Source organism: Tauraco erythrolophus, chromosome 2, assembly GCF_009769465.1.
Source record: "Tauraco erythrolophus isolate bTauEry1 chromosome 2, bTauEry1.pri, whole genome shotgun sequence".
Lineage (NCBI taxonomy): Eukaryota > Metazoa > Chordata > Aves > Musophagiformes > Musophagidae > Tauraco > Tauraco erythrolophus.
Window position 1 is genome coordinate 122,505,532 of NC_141466.1, and position 11,963 is coordinate 122,517,494.

Here is an 11,963-nt window from a genome sequence, read left to right on the forward strand (position 1 = left end):
GGCTTTCGCGTTGGAAGCGCGTTCCCGTTACCCGTGGCGCGTTGTATCCGTGTCTCCAGCCTTCAGGGCATCCGCAGAGTGCGGTGCCTCCTCGGCTTTATTGCTTTTATTTCTCTTTTTTTGTTGTTTTTTTTTGGTTAATCTGCCATTTTTTCAGGGCTTTTCGGGCAGAAAACGTGCAAGAAAAGAAGCAAAAAAACCCCAAAACTCAGGTCCCGCAGGCCCGAACGGCAAGAGCAGTGTGTTTTTTCCCTAGAAAAACGAAAAAAAACCCCAACCCTCCCCAGCAAAACCAGAGCTGGTGGGAGACAGAAACTTTATTGGCGTCATCTGCTGTTGTTGGTCCGCCAGCCAAGTGATTCCCACGGGCGGTGGGACGTTACTCGTTGGGACAGAGCTCGCGTTGTCCGCTGGGTTTTGTGCAGCTCTTTGGCAGGCAGCTTGCTTTCCACGACGTGGAAAAGTCCAGGGATCGCTTTTCTTGAGACGTCCCCACAGACCTCACCCTGTTGAAATGAATGAAACAGCCACTGTCTTCATCTGTTATCTGAAAAAAACGATCCTGGGTAGCGTTCCTGTGCCACCTCATCGCTGGTGAGACAATTGAGGGCTCGGGTGTAGCTGGGATTTCTGGCTGTTTTCCCATCGTTTTAAGGCCAGTGGAAAGTCTCCATCGTGCCTAAAGCTGTGGTCGTACGTCTCTCTTCATAGCCGTGTCAGCCCTGCCCGAAGATCTGGGCTTGCATCTTCCCTTCGTGAGGTTTATTTTGATGTATCGCTGCCACCGGCAACCCGACCTCTGAATTTTTACAGTTTTGTTGGAAAATGGTGAGAAACCTTATTTTCTAGATGCTCATGTAGTTGAGAGTCGCGTTTAGCAGTGTTAGTGTTTTCAGTCTGGTTTGAAATCCAACTTTTTGCCTGATGGTTCTGCCTATGGGACGTGTGTGACTTCTCTATCTAGTTTGCATCCAAGTGTGGTTGCGTGTCCAGCTCCTCTGGAAATTAATTGAAATTAGCTGCCTGACTTAGAGGTTTTAGAAAATGCAGCGAGATCTCTGGTGGCCTTTGGAATATCCTTACAAATTCTGAAAAAAGCAGATGTACAAGTGAGAGTTGTCAGGTTTCCTGGTTTCTCTTTAGCTTCCAGTTAGCTTCTGGAGACTTACTGAACCTGTGAACCAGCACTTACTCTTTTTTTAAAGACTGATGGTGTCACAGAAATGTATATCACTGCTTGCTGCATCCATAAGATCAACAAATAGTCTTGAAAGTTCAGAATAGTTCAGCCCTCGTGCTCCTGCATACCGTTACCAAAATAACAGTCGAGTTGTAACCTATAATTTTTTTTTAATGTTGCTTAAGATGTGCTTTTCAAATTTAAGGTCAAGCTTGTTTATGTTTTTATAGTTGTTTTTACTATGCTGACTGACATATGACTCAAGCCACTAGATCTGGTGGAGATAACGGTGTTCAACATCACTTTGAATTTAACAGGGCATCTTTTAAAAATAAAGAGGTGCCGAGGTCGATCATGAATTGCTGCACATTCAGTTTAAAACTTTAAAGTCTGCTCTGATGCCTTGTTAAGCTTTTCTTTCTTTTATATGTTTTTTAAAATCACTACCCAACAACAGAACTGATTGTCGAGGCATTTGATATGTCCTAAACAGCAGGTGTCCAGCATCCTCCTCTCTGTTTAAGTTTCTATTTACTGGATCATTTTTGGATGTACAGCGCTGCTGGTACGTGCAAGGAGGGATTAGAGCCAGTGAGATGCCCCTTCATGTCATGATAACTAGTGATGTTCTCTGCTGAATCACCTGCACCCAGCGTGGTGAATTTGAAGGAGGCTGTGTGGCTCTGAAACAAATCCTGGAATTTAATACATGGTACCTTACGATTTGTCACCCCGGCAGCTTTTTGCTTATTAGGTTTTGGTTGGAAGAGGAGGAATCCAACCGATGAGCATCGTTTCTCCTCGTGGCAAAGGTCTTGGCTTTCAAAGCTGGCAAACATATATCTCAGGGGATTTTCTGGGCATTTAAATCACCTATAAGTTGGATTTGACCTTTTGGCATGTGGTTCACTAATACTTGCTCGCGAGACTGTCTAAACAAAGTAATTGAGAGGGACCACATGAGAATTGGTGAAGGCTGGCGGGTAACGGGGGGCTGCCTCCTGGGGCTTAAAGACCACTGGCCTTAAAAATCTGTATGATGGATATGTAAAGAAATCACACAGGTGCTGTGTGTGAGACACACTTGGGTTCATGAGTGGATTGGGACGCTCCTTCTGTTAGCACCAGAAGTCTACCTTCTGTTCCACGTAAGCGTATATGTCTTGTTTATTTTAGTGATTTGTTGTTGTACAATATGTAAGGAATTTAGCAGGGGTAGGTTTATCAATTACATTTATTGCAATTGCCATGCCTTTTTGTTTGGATAGATGACTTTTTTCAGGGGAAAAAGAGAGCAATACAGTCGATTTTAGGATAACGTGCTGCACATAGGGCTGTTATTCGGTAGCGACTTAAGCGATGAAGTGGGCGAGTCCAGGTGTCGGATGAGGGACACGGCTTGCGTGGAGGGCTGGGAGAGCCCAGGCTTTGCCCGCCCGCTCCGCAGCTGCTGCCGTGCTGAATATAGCTGCCCGGGAGTTGCACAGGCTGCTGGCTCTCGGGGAGGGGGAAGGCAGCTGCGGTGCCTGCCACGGGTCGTGCCAGGGATTCGGTCTCCCCTGGAGACCCGGCGCGTCGCCCCGCCACCCTTTGTTCGCGTACATAGGGCTCTGCCCATGGGAAAACCCCCGTCGCCGGAGGGGTGGATCACTAAACGAGATCGTGACAAAAGAGCTGACGGAGGGCGTGAGTATCAACTCATTTCCCACTTCCAAGTATTGTTTGGGAATACTTTCTTTCCTCCTTTTTTAAAAAAATTACTTTTTAAGTTGAGTTTGCTGTTGATGCTCCCTTGGCTGGCCTCTCGGTGGCTAGCCCCACACTAGCTGGGTGGGTACCAGCAAAACCACACTGCCAGTGTCTTCCTGATGCCGGCACCCTGATTTGGACTGGAGTTGGTGGAATAGACTTCAGTATTCCCGGGGCTCTGAGGATGCCCACTTGTGACCGAGCGACGCAGAGCCCACCCATGGGAATTTTGGCAGCGCCGGTTTTGATGCTCTGCAGGGAGTGTCATTTGTGTTGAGAGTGTTTTTTGGGTTCTGCTAGCTTGGTGAACACAAGCAGAGGCACTCAGTTCCATCCGGTGTTGGCAGAACAAGGTCCCTCACGTGCTATATTCAGTCGCTTTGATTTGGCCCATCGGTCGTCCTGCTGCAGCTCCTCACCTGAGTCCAGCGTGGGCAGCAAGAGGGTAGTGGTGGAGCACCTGTGTGTGTGGAGCACCTGTGACTCAGGCTTCGAGAGTAACATCTCATGTTAGAAGGATTTGCAGCAAGATGCAACGGGCTTGGCTTGAAAATGTGTCATCGGTTGAGCAAGTATTTCCATTAATTAATTTCACAGAGAGTTAATTTCAAGAATAGAGATAGAAGCTGCAGAGCTAAGCGCCAAGTTTGGGTTTTACAGCCTCCTACCTCCCCCTCTAATTTTTTATATATACTTCTCACTTCTGGATGGCTTCCATTTCAAGGTTTTGAGTTTGTCCCTTGAAAATCCCTCCGCTTTCCGCCCCAATGGCATTCAGGGCTCAGCCTCACTAGCAGGTCATTTACACCCTAGTTAATGGTGTCTCATTTGGGCCCAGTAACCTCGTGGTGTACAAACTGTTGGTGACATTGGCCATTAATTGAGGAGAGAGTTGCACCGTGACAGCAAGGCATAAAGCACAGGTTCGTTCTCAGAGCGTCGAGAGCTTTCGTTAGATTTTCCCTGTGTGTCATGTCCTCAAAACCAGAAAACACTGCTGGGACATCAAGGTTTCCTCTTTCCCCTATCCTACTTGATGCACCAAGATGCAACTTTATGATTTTTGGGATCTGACCCAGAACATGCTTAAAATCTTCATTATTAGACATACCCAGTTTCTTTACTTGGCGTGGAGATGAGTGGGGATGGCGAGTTGCCACTACTACTGTGTGTTGTGTATTTCAGAGAGCCCGAGGCTCGGCATCGTCTTGCGGAAGAAGTTCTGTCCTGATGGCTGTGGATGTGGGAAAATCACTTTCTGAAGCCTCACTGAGTGGGAATGCTGAGGGCGATGGTAGGTGGGACTGCGCGGAAGTGGAGATGGACTACCCCGAGCTATCGCACAGCCTGCGCCGGCTTCTAGGGGCAGAGGAAGCCAAGCCCTGCCTGGAAGAGACGGAGAGCATGGCAATGAGTAGACGCGGTGGCTTGGCCGCTGGTGTTACCCAGGGAGCCTCGAGCTATCGCCAAGAAGTGTCTTCAGCATCCGCATCCAGATTTCCTAGAGCCAGTGCAAGCCTCTCAGAGACAGAGACGTTAATTCATAGAGCCGCTGACGGTGGTGATGATGTCCCTCGTCACGTTAGCCACCGGTTCCTCTCCTCTGGAGAGCAGCAGGTGAGAGGGTTGTACGTACAGGTGTTGCTGCATCACCAGGAGGTCCCAGGAGAGGTGGGGACTTGTTTGTCTGGGCTGTCCTGGCAAGGGCTTTCCATCTCCTCCAGCCACGGTATGCCCACCCCAGCCTCAGGCTAAGGGCTTGGGTTCCAACACCTGAGCCGTTGCCTCCGTTCCCATATTGCTGCCACGGAGCTGGAAAGTCACTCGGGACGGAGCTCGTTAAATAAGTGCCTCTTGCTGCCGAATGACTCGTGCAGCTTCCCAAGCTCTCGGGATGCCTTTTCTTAAAAACAAGTCCCACTACTGGCTCCAGGCAGCTGTGTGCCGTCTCACAAATGGAACAGAGTTCACCTTCAAGCCTTTCCTCACAGTGGGGCCAGGCTTTTATCTCCCTGTCCTGGCACAAAGGAGCCTTTTGTCTGGATACTGTGCTTCATTTTATGCCTCTCTCTCTCCCTTTCCTTTTCCTCCTTGTTCTGGAGCAGGTGAAGGAGTCGGACTGTTGGGAGCCGGTGTCCAGCCCTCCCAGCCAGCGCAGCTCTGCAGAGGAGAGCATCCTTTCTGGCAGCTGCCACAATGCCTGTGCCGGCCGGCGGAGCCAAAGGCTGGGAGCTCGATCCCCATTTTCTTCCACCCCGGAGCTCCTGCAGCCCCAAACCCCTCTCAGCCCCGCAAGCACCCTGCGGAGCCGCTCCGCATCAAGCTTCTCTACTCCGTCTTCAGGAGACAATGGGCTCTCCGAAGAGCTGTCCCAAAGCTTGCTGGCCAGTGCGGACGTGCCTTCTCCTGTGGCCACCGCCCCCCAGGCCCCGTGCTGTCGGTGGGGTGCAGCAGAAGGCAGGGCGCTGCGGGCGCGCAAGCCCTTCCGTCCTCTGCTTGATGACTGCGCCGCCATGGAGCGCATCAGAAAGATGTCATCCTACCAAGCTGACTACTGGGCGTGTGCCATACCGGATTCCTTACCCCCATCTCCAGATCGTCGCTCACCCCACTGGAACCCCAATAAAGAGTACGAGGACTTGCTGGATTACGCTTATCCACTGAAGCCGAGATACAAGCTAGGAAAGATGCCAGAGCCCTTTCTCCACGACTCAGGAATAGGTTTGGACAGCTTTTCTGTTTCCCCTGAGGGCACATCGAGGTCCACCAGCATCTACAGCCGAGGTAGGCAGGCACAGGGAAGTGGAGAAAATGGTTGTCAGAGGTTCCTGGCCGCTGCAAAGAGGTTTTCCACTCCAGGGCCTGGAAAAGGAGGCCGCTCAGGAGCTGGCTCATACTATGAACCTTCGGCTGCTGCAAAAACATCCTTCACAAAGAATGCTTCCTCTCATCCTTCCAGAGGTTTTGCGACGGATGTGACGACGGAATCAGCCAGGCCAGGTTCGTTCAGCCACCCTGCTGCGGATGGGAGAAGCTGGTGTACCAGAGGGAGCCCTTTTCCGAACCATGAAGGGCAGGTGAAGAGCACAAGTAGGTTTATACCTACAACACGAGTGCTCCCCCTGAGGAAAGAGTGGGAGGGCGATGAAGAGTTTCTCTCCCTGCCTCCGAGACTGCGGGAGCTGGAAAGGCTGGCTTGGTTTTTGTCCGATCTTTCCTTAACTATAAGGACACCAGGACATGACCACCGTAACCTTCCATGTCACAGCGACAGCAGGCAGCCCCCTTTGTCTGACTTGGCTCCTTTCAGAGAAGCCCGTGGCAGGGACGAAAAAGGGAATATCGAGGATTATGCTGGGCTGTGGCACCCCTGCCGCTCTCGAAAGCTCGGCTGGGAAAACATGGAATCGTCTGGCCCGATCCGTAGAGATCCTCTGCGGGGACTTCATCTACCAACCGATCTCAGGGACACATTAGATGGGCCGTACCTAAATAAACCACGGGTGAAGGGGCATCTGAAGAAGAGCCAGCAGAGCGAGTCCCTCGCCCAGTGCGTCAAGGTAGGCTGGGAGTAGAAATAAAGCTTTTTATGGGAAGATCTTGCATAAAACAGGCCTGTATTTGTGGCACAATTAATTAGGCTTCCCCTTCTGCCTGATGTTTGGTGTTTGGCAGCTGGTAGTCGTTTATGCAGGGAGGCTCACCAGAGCAGATAATTTCTTCTGATGGGATCTTGCTCCATCTCACTTTTCCTGGGGCTCAGCATCATGGGGCTAAGCTCACTGGAAACGTGGCACTCGGCTTTCCCCAGCCCGCCCGTCCTGCAGCGCCACCACACCAGGATGATGTGAGAGCTGTGGTTGAGGCTGGACCAGCACGAAATCCAGCTTTTGCTGGATTTGCCCCATCACTCCACCTGTTTAACCCAGTGTGGCCCGCCTTGCCCTTCAGCCTCGGTTCGCTCATCTTCCCCGGGCTGGGACCTGCTTAAGGGTATAATGAGGCCAGGCAGAACTGGCAGGGTTTCTCTCCATAGTTCCTGAATTATTTTGTGAATTTTTATTTTTTGGGTGAGTGATGCCTCATGGCCATCCTGCCACCAGTGCTGTGCTTCCCAGCCAGTGGGGATTGCTCCCTGCCTTCCCCTCCGTCTTCATCCCCCCCCAGCCCCAGGCTGAATTTGGATGCTGGGCTGTTTGCAAGAGAGTAATGACTATCATGCACATAGCTGCAGGCACCAGTGCAACTCGTTCCCCCTCTTTGTGTGGGGATAACTGCTTTTAAAAGGGTCAGCGTTAGGGTGTGTCTGTCGCCCCAAATCGCGGTGCCGGGGAGAAGCAGCTCAGCTTTGGAGCACAACCTCGACTCTGGAGGAGCAGGAGCAGGGCTGGAGCAGAGGCCCCGAGCAGAGGCCCCTGGGTTTCATGCAGCGTCTTACAAAAATAATCCCTTACTGAGACGCTTTAAAAATAAATGAAAGCACTTAATTGAACAAGACGAACCCCTGGGGAAAAGCAACTGCAAATTAACTGCCTGGCTGCAGTGAGGAAGAGGATGGCTCTATGGCTGGGAGGTGGTGGAGGCAAACCCCTTCCTTCAGCCTGGGTGCTCCTGGCTTCCAACACCTCTCCATGGCTGCTGTTTCATGGTGAGCCTAAATTCTTGCCACACAGTAGGTTTGGGGTGTGTTCAGGGGTTTAAGTTGTTTTTTGCCTTTTTTCTTTTTCTGTTAACCCCTGGTTTTCCAAGCTTGGGGATGTTTGTGTGCGGTGTGGGGCGGGCAGGAGAGGAGCGGGTGCTTTCCGAAGCAGCGCCGGCTCACCTATTCCTGTCTCTGCTGTGTCTTTACTGCAGAAGTAGACCAGTAACCCCTTTTGTTGTGCTTCGTTAAGTAGATGTTTTGCTGCCAGCTGGAAGAGCTAATTCGTTGGCTGTACAGCGTCGCGGACATCACCGATGGCTGGGTCCCAGCCTCGCCAGACGCTGAGAGCGTGAAGGCATCGCTGCACCGCTGCTTGGTAGGTGTCACCTCTGGCTTTTCTTCCCCCTCTTCGGTGCTGCGAGCAGCAAGCTGTGCGAAGCAAGTCATCGCTGGCACGGTCTGGGGGGGCAATGTGGGGTGCATCAGGTGTGCAAAGTCAAATTTGGGAACCTGCTCGGGGGAAGATGCTCCCTGGGCAACCCACCTCAGGTGTGTCTCTTGGAAAAAACCCTTCTAAGCAGCGCTCCTCTTCTTCGCTTCCCAGGAGTTCAGGAAAGACGTGGCCAACCACCGGAGCCTGACAGAGAGCGTGCTGGAGAGGGGAGAAGCTCTCCTCGACTGCATGGCATCGAATTCGCCAGGTGAGGAGGAGCACTTGAGCAGGGCTGGTTATGGACACAGCCAGTGTTGCTGACCGTAGTGTCCGCCCCCCGAAATCCCTGGCCCCACGTGCGTGGGGGTGGGGAAGCGGTGGGCAGTTTGCCATTCAGCAGTTGTATGGGAACAAAAAGGGATTTACACCTCCGTTGCTGCCCGGAGACTTGGGGGTGAGGTGACTTGGAGGGCTGAAGCGATTACTCCCGAGCGCTCTCAGCCTTGACCCTTGCCTTGCGCCGTGCCATCCGATGTGGGCGATGGATGTTTCTGCCTCTTCTAGTCTCTTCATAGGTTTTTATCTTAAACACAACGTGGCCAGCTCCCGCTGGGCTGTGGGATGCTGTCAGCCCGCAACTGGAAGGAGGTTCTTTTGTCCAGTGCAGGAGGAGGTGATTTTCACACCCTGCTGGCATTTGGTGCATCCGGGGCAGATTGTTGGCAGCCAGTCTGGGGAAGCAGCCCAGCCTGGCCGGTGGTGCGGCACATGTGGAGCATTGGTTCCGGTGATTCGGTGCATCGCACGCAAGGGATTTCTAAAGGGTGGGCTGCGTCTGCAGTCATCAAAGGGGCTTTAGTGGTCGAGTGCTGCGCTATGGATGGGCTTTCTTACACAGTCCCAAAGGTTTCCTCTGGGAGCCTCGATTTCCCTATCTTAACCTGGAGCCTCCTAGGTCACTTCTCACCCTCTCCAAACTCTGCACCACAACTTGAATGGAATGAAGATCCACTTATTGATTTCTAACACTCTATTTCCTTCAAAAGTCTGTCTGGGCGAGTGGAACTGTCTTACTGCTCTTACAGACATTGAATTGTCCTGCTGCTACCACCTGTGTCGTATGTTTTGTTTTCCAGCTCTGAAAGACACGCTGGGTTTGATCGCGAAACAGTCGGAAGAGCTGGAAACCCGCGCGGAGCACTTGTACGAGTCCGCTCTAGCTGCCGCGGGTCCCACGCCGGGCGAGGACGGGCTGGAGGACAAGGGGGTGCAGCCGATGGCTGCTCAGTGGGTAAGCAGCGGGGGGCACACCGGCCTTCCTGCGGCAGGGGGGTGCGAGGGAAGCATAGGAGGATAAACACTGAAACCAGCAAACACTGTACATCAGGCTTTATTATTATTTCTTTTAATCGGATGCTTGGAAAGCCTGAAAAGGAGAAGAAAGCAAGGGCCAGCTCAGAATGGATGGCCCATCGTTTTTAAAACAAGGCAAGAGCAGGGGAAGAACCAGCTGATGAAACCCAAGAGCGTGATGAGAGCGATGGCAGCTCCTCGGAGGGGCCCGGGGAGCCGGCAGGCAGGTCACGGCAGGCAGCACCTGGCACGGACAGCTGTTCTGCCGAAATCACTTGGACAGCAGAGGGAAGATGGAGAAGGAATATTTTTGTTGTTTGGTTGGTTAGGTTTTTTTCTTAAAGAAAATTTTGGCTTGCCATGCCATGGTGGGAAAGGGAAGCAAGTGAGTGCAGGTGTAAAATATGGGCTACAAAACTTGTTTGCTGATTTTTTGATTATCCTCCTTCAAATAAAACTTCAGAGACAAAAGCGTTTCAGGAGAGGGTGGCAGCAGTTTTAGTGTAAAGGGGTTTGAGGGCAGCCATAGCAGCATGAATGGGGTCAGCTGGGTGCTGCCACATCCCTGAGCCAGTCACACTGTGACTGGGAATCACTATGAAACCCTGTCTGTACCAAACGAGCATGGATGTTAGCAAGGCACCGGGGCCGGAGATGCAGGAAGGCTTTTAACAGCTTCTGAGCACAAAGAGGTAGGAATTAAGGAACTGCAAGCTAACCTTGGCCCCTCCCAGCCACCCCCCCCATCCCCCATTAACTCAGACTGTTGATTTCCCCATGGCCCACTCCATGGCACTCCTTAAAATTTGGAATTGCAAAGGGGAAAAAAATGATTTCCAGCACTTTAGAGGAGAATAACAGTATCTTAAGTAGTTGGTGGTTGTGTCTTTTTTTTTTTTTAAATTGCTAAATAACATAACTCTGTCCTCTATGCTACTGAATGTAGGCAGAGGTGAGTTAAGTGTAGAGCATGGGGGTTTGGTTGTTTTTTGTTGGCCTGCAGCCAAAGCACAGTAGCCAACGTCACCCCTTTTTATTTCAGGTGCTGCCGCTATCAGCCCTGCGTTAGCCAGTCTCGGGACGGCTGAGAAGAAACGCAGCAAACACCAAACCACCTCTTCCACCTCTCGCAGAGATGCCAAAATCCGTACGAGCACTGTGTTCGGAGTGAGCCAGCCCAGGCTGACTGCAGTTTGGTTTTATACTGTGGCTTGAGAAAAGCAAGCTGTGCGGCAGTTACGTGGCCACTGGGATGGCTAGTGAAAGCGCTGGCTACCTTGGGGAGTTTTGTGAGTGAGGAATGGACAGATGGCCTTTTTGTTTTGGTTTGGTTTTTAATGTGGCGTTCCTTTTTTTTATTGAAGTGGCCTGTTCTGCGTGTTAGCAACATGTGAGGAACACACTGTTTTGGTTTTTTTTTTTAACTAAGTAATCCAGAGTGTGCCGTGCAATTCACTGCTCAGTAAAGCCGTGTGATTTTAATAGCCGTGTTCTCATGTTTTGTTCGTGCTCTTCAAAAAATAGGTGCCAGAAGCTGAGAAATAGCAACTCCTTCTGGTTCTCAGGAGCAAGCTGAACTCTTATTTGTAATTACCATTCCCTGCTGCAGCGGAGCCTAGTTAACTTCCGGTTTTCTTGCGCCTAAACACAAAGAGCCAATATGAGTATCGATAAAATAAAAAACAGGTGAGTACATCCAGGGAAGAACCAGGTTACGGATAACCTGCTGTTCCCTGTGGTCTGCAGTAGGAGCATTAGGGCCATGCTGGTTTCCCTGGGTGAAGAGTTGTGCCTGTCCCCTCTTGCAGCCAGTGCAGTTGTCTGTGCTACCAAACCCTTCGGAAAGGGTTTCCACACCCTTTGTGTAACAGAAAAGGGCTTCTCAGAAGCAGCACAGCCAGGTAAGTGGCCAAAAAATGTTGCAGTCAGTTACAGACTGTTGGTGCTTGGCTTTGATTAACCTTTAAACTAATTGTTGACCATCATGTTCTCGTGCAGAATACATCATTTCCTCCCGTTCTTGCCAACAGAACAAAGTGGTTTCCATGCTGCGCAAGTAGAAGGTGAAAGCACCGTTTAACTGAACCAGTGATGAGTGACAAATAATCCAGTGGGTTTCATGGAGTGTTTTTTTTTACTACTCTCCCACCTTCCACCTCCTCAGTGTTAAAGGGCATTTTTCTTTTACTGCCAGGTTGCAGGTGAATTCACAGACCAAGCTAAGTTCAACAAAAAGGCTCCAGCAAACAGTTACAGTGAGACTGGCTTCACCCACACCACGTGCTGCACCTATGGGCATTCGGGGTGACGCTCAAAGCCCACAGGAGGGCAGGACGGGAGTTACATGCCAGGAAAGGCTCCTGCTGCCTGTTCCCTGCCACTTGCCAGCCTTAAGCCTGACCCATCCACTCAAAGGTTTTTACTGTTTCAGCTCACAAGTAAGACTGCAGTGCCCTTTTCCAGGATTTTTAGGCCTTGCTCTACCCTCTTCCTCAAACCTCGAGCCTGAGCCCAGGCTCTAGCAGCTAACAGCACCAGCACAGAAACGACTTAAGAAAAAAAAAAAAAAGAAAATAACCACCAAACAACTGGTGTAGCCCAAAGTG

The 11,963-nt window shown here is 51.1% G+C and overlaps 1 protein-coding gene across 1 annotated transcript; it reads left to right on the forward strand.

Moving 5' to 3' along the window:
* The first annotated feature begins 774 nt into the window (after nt 1–774).
* CEP68 (centrosomal protein 68) lies at nt 775–10,670 on the forward strand. Its single transcript, XM_086631041.1, has 7 exons — nt 775–828; nt 4,115–4,546; nt 5,035–6,489; nt 7,825–7,947; nt 8,176–8,272; nt 9,141–9,295; nt 10,400–10,670. Exons 1-7 carry the CDS (start codon nt 826–828, stop codon nt 10,424–10,426), a joined length of 2,292 nt encoding a protein of 763 aa, XP_086487167.1. The 5' UTR covers nt 775–825; the 3' UTR covers nt 10,427–10,670.
* Nucleotides 10,671–11,963: the final 1,293 nt, after the last annotated feature.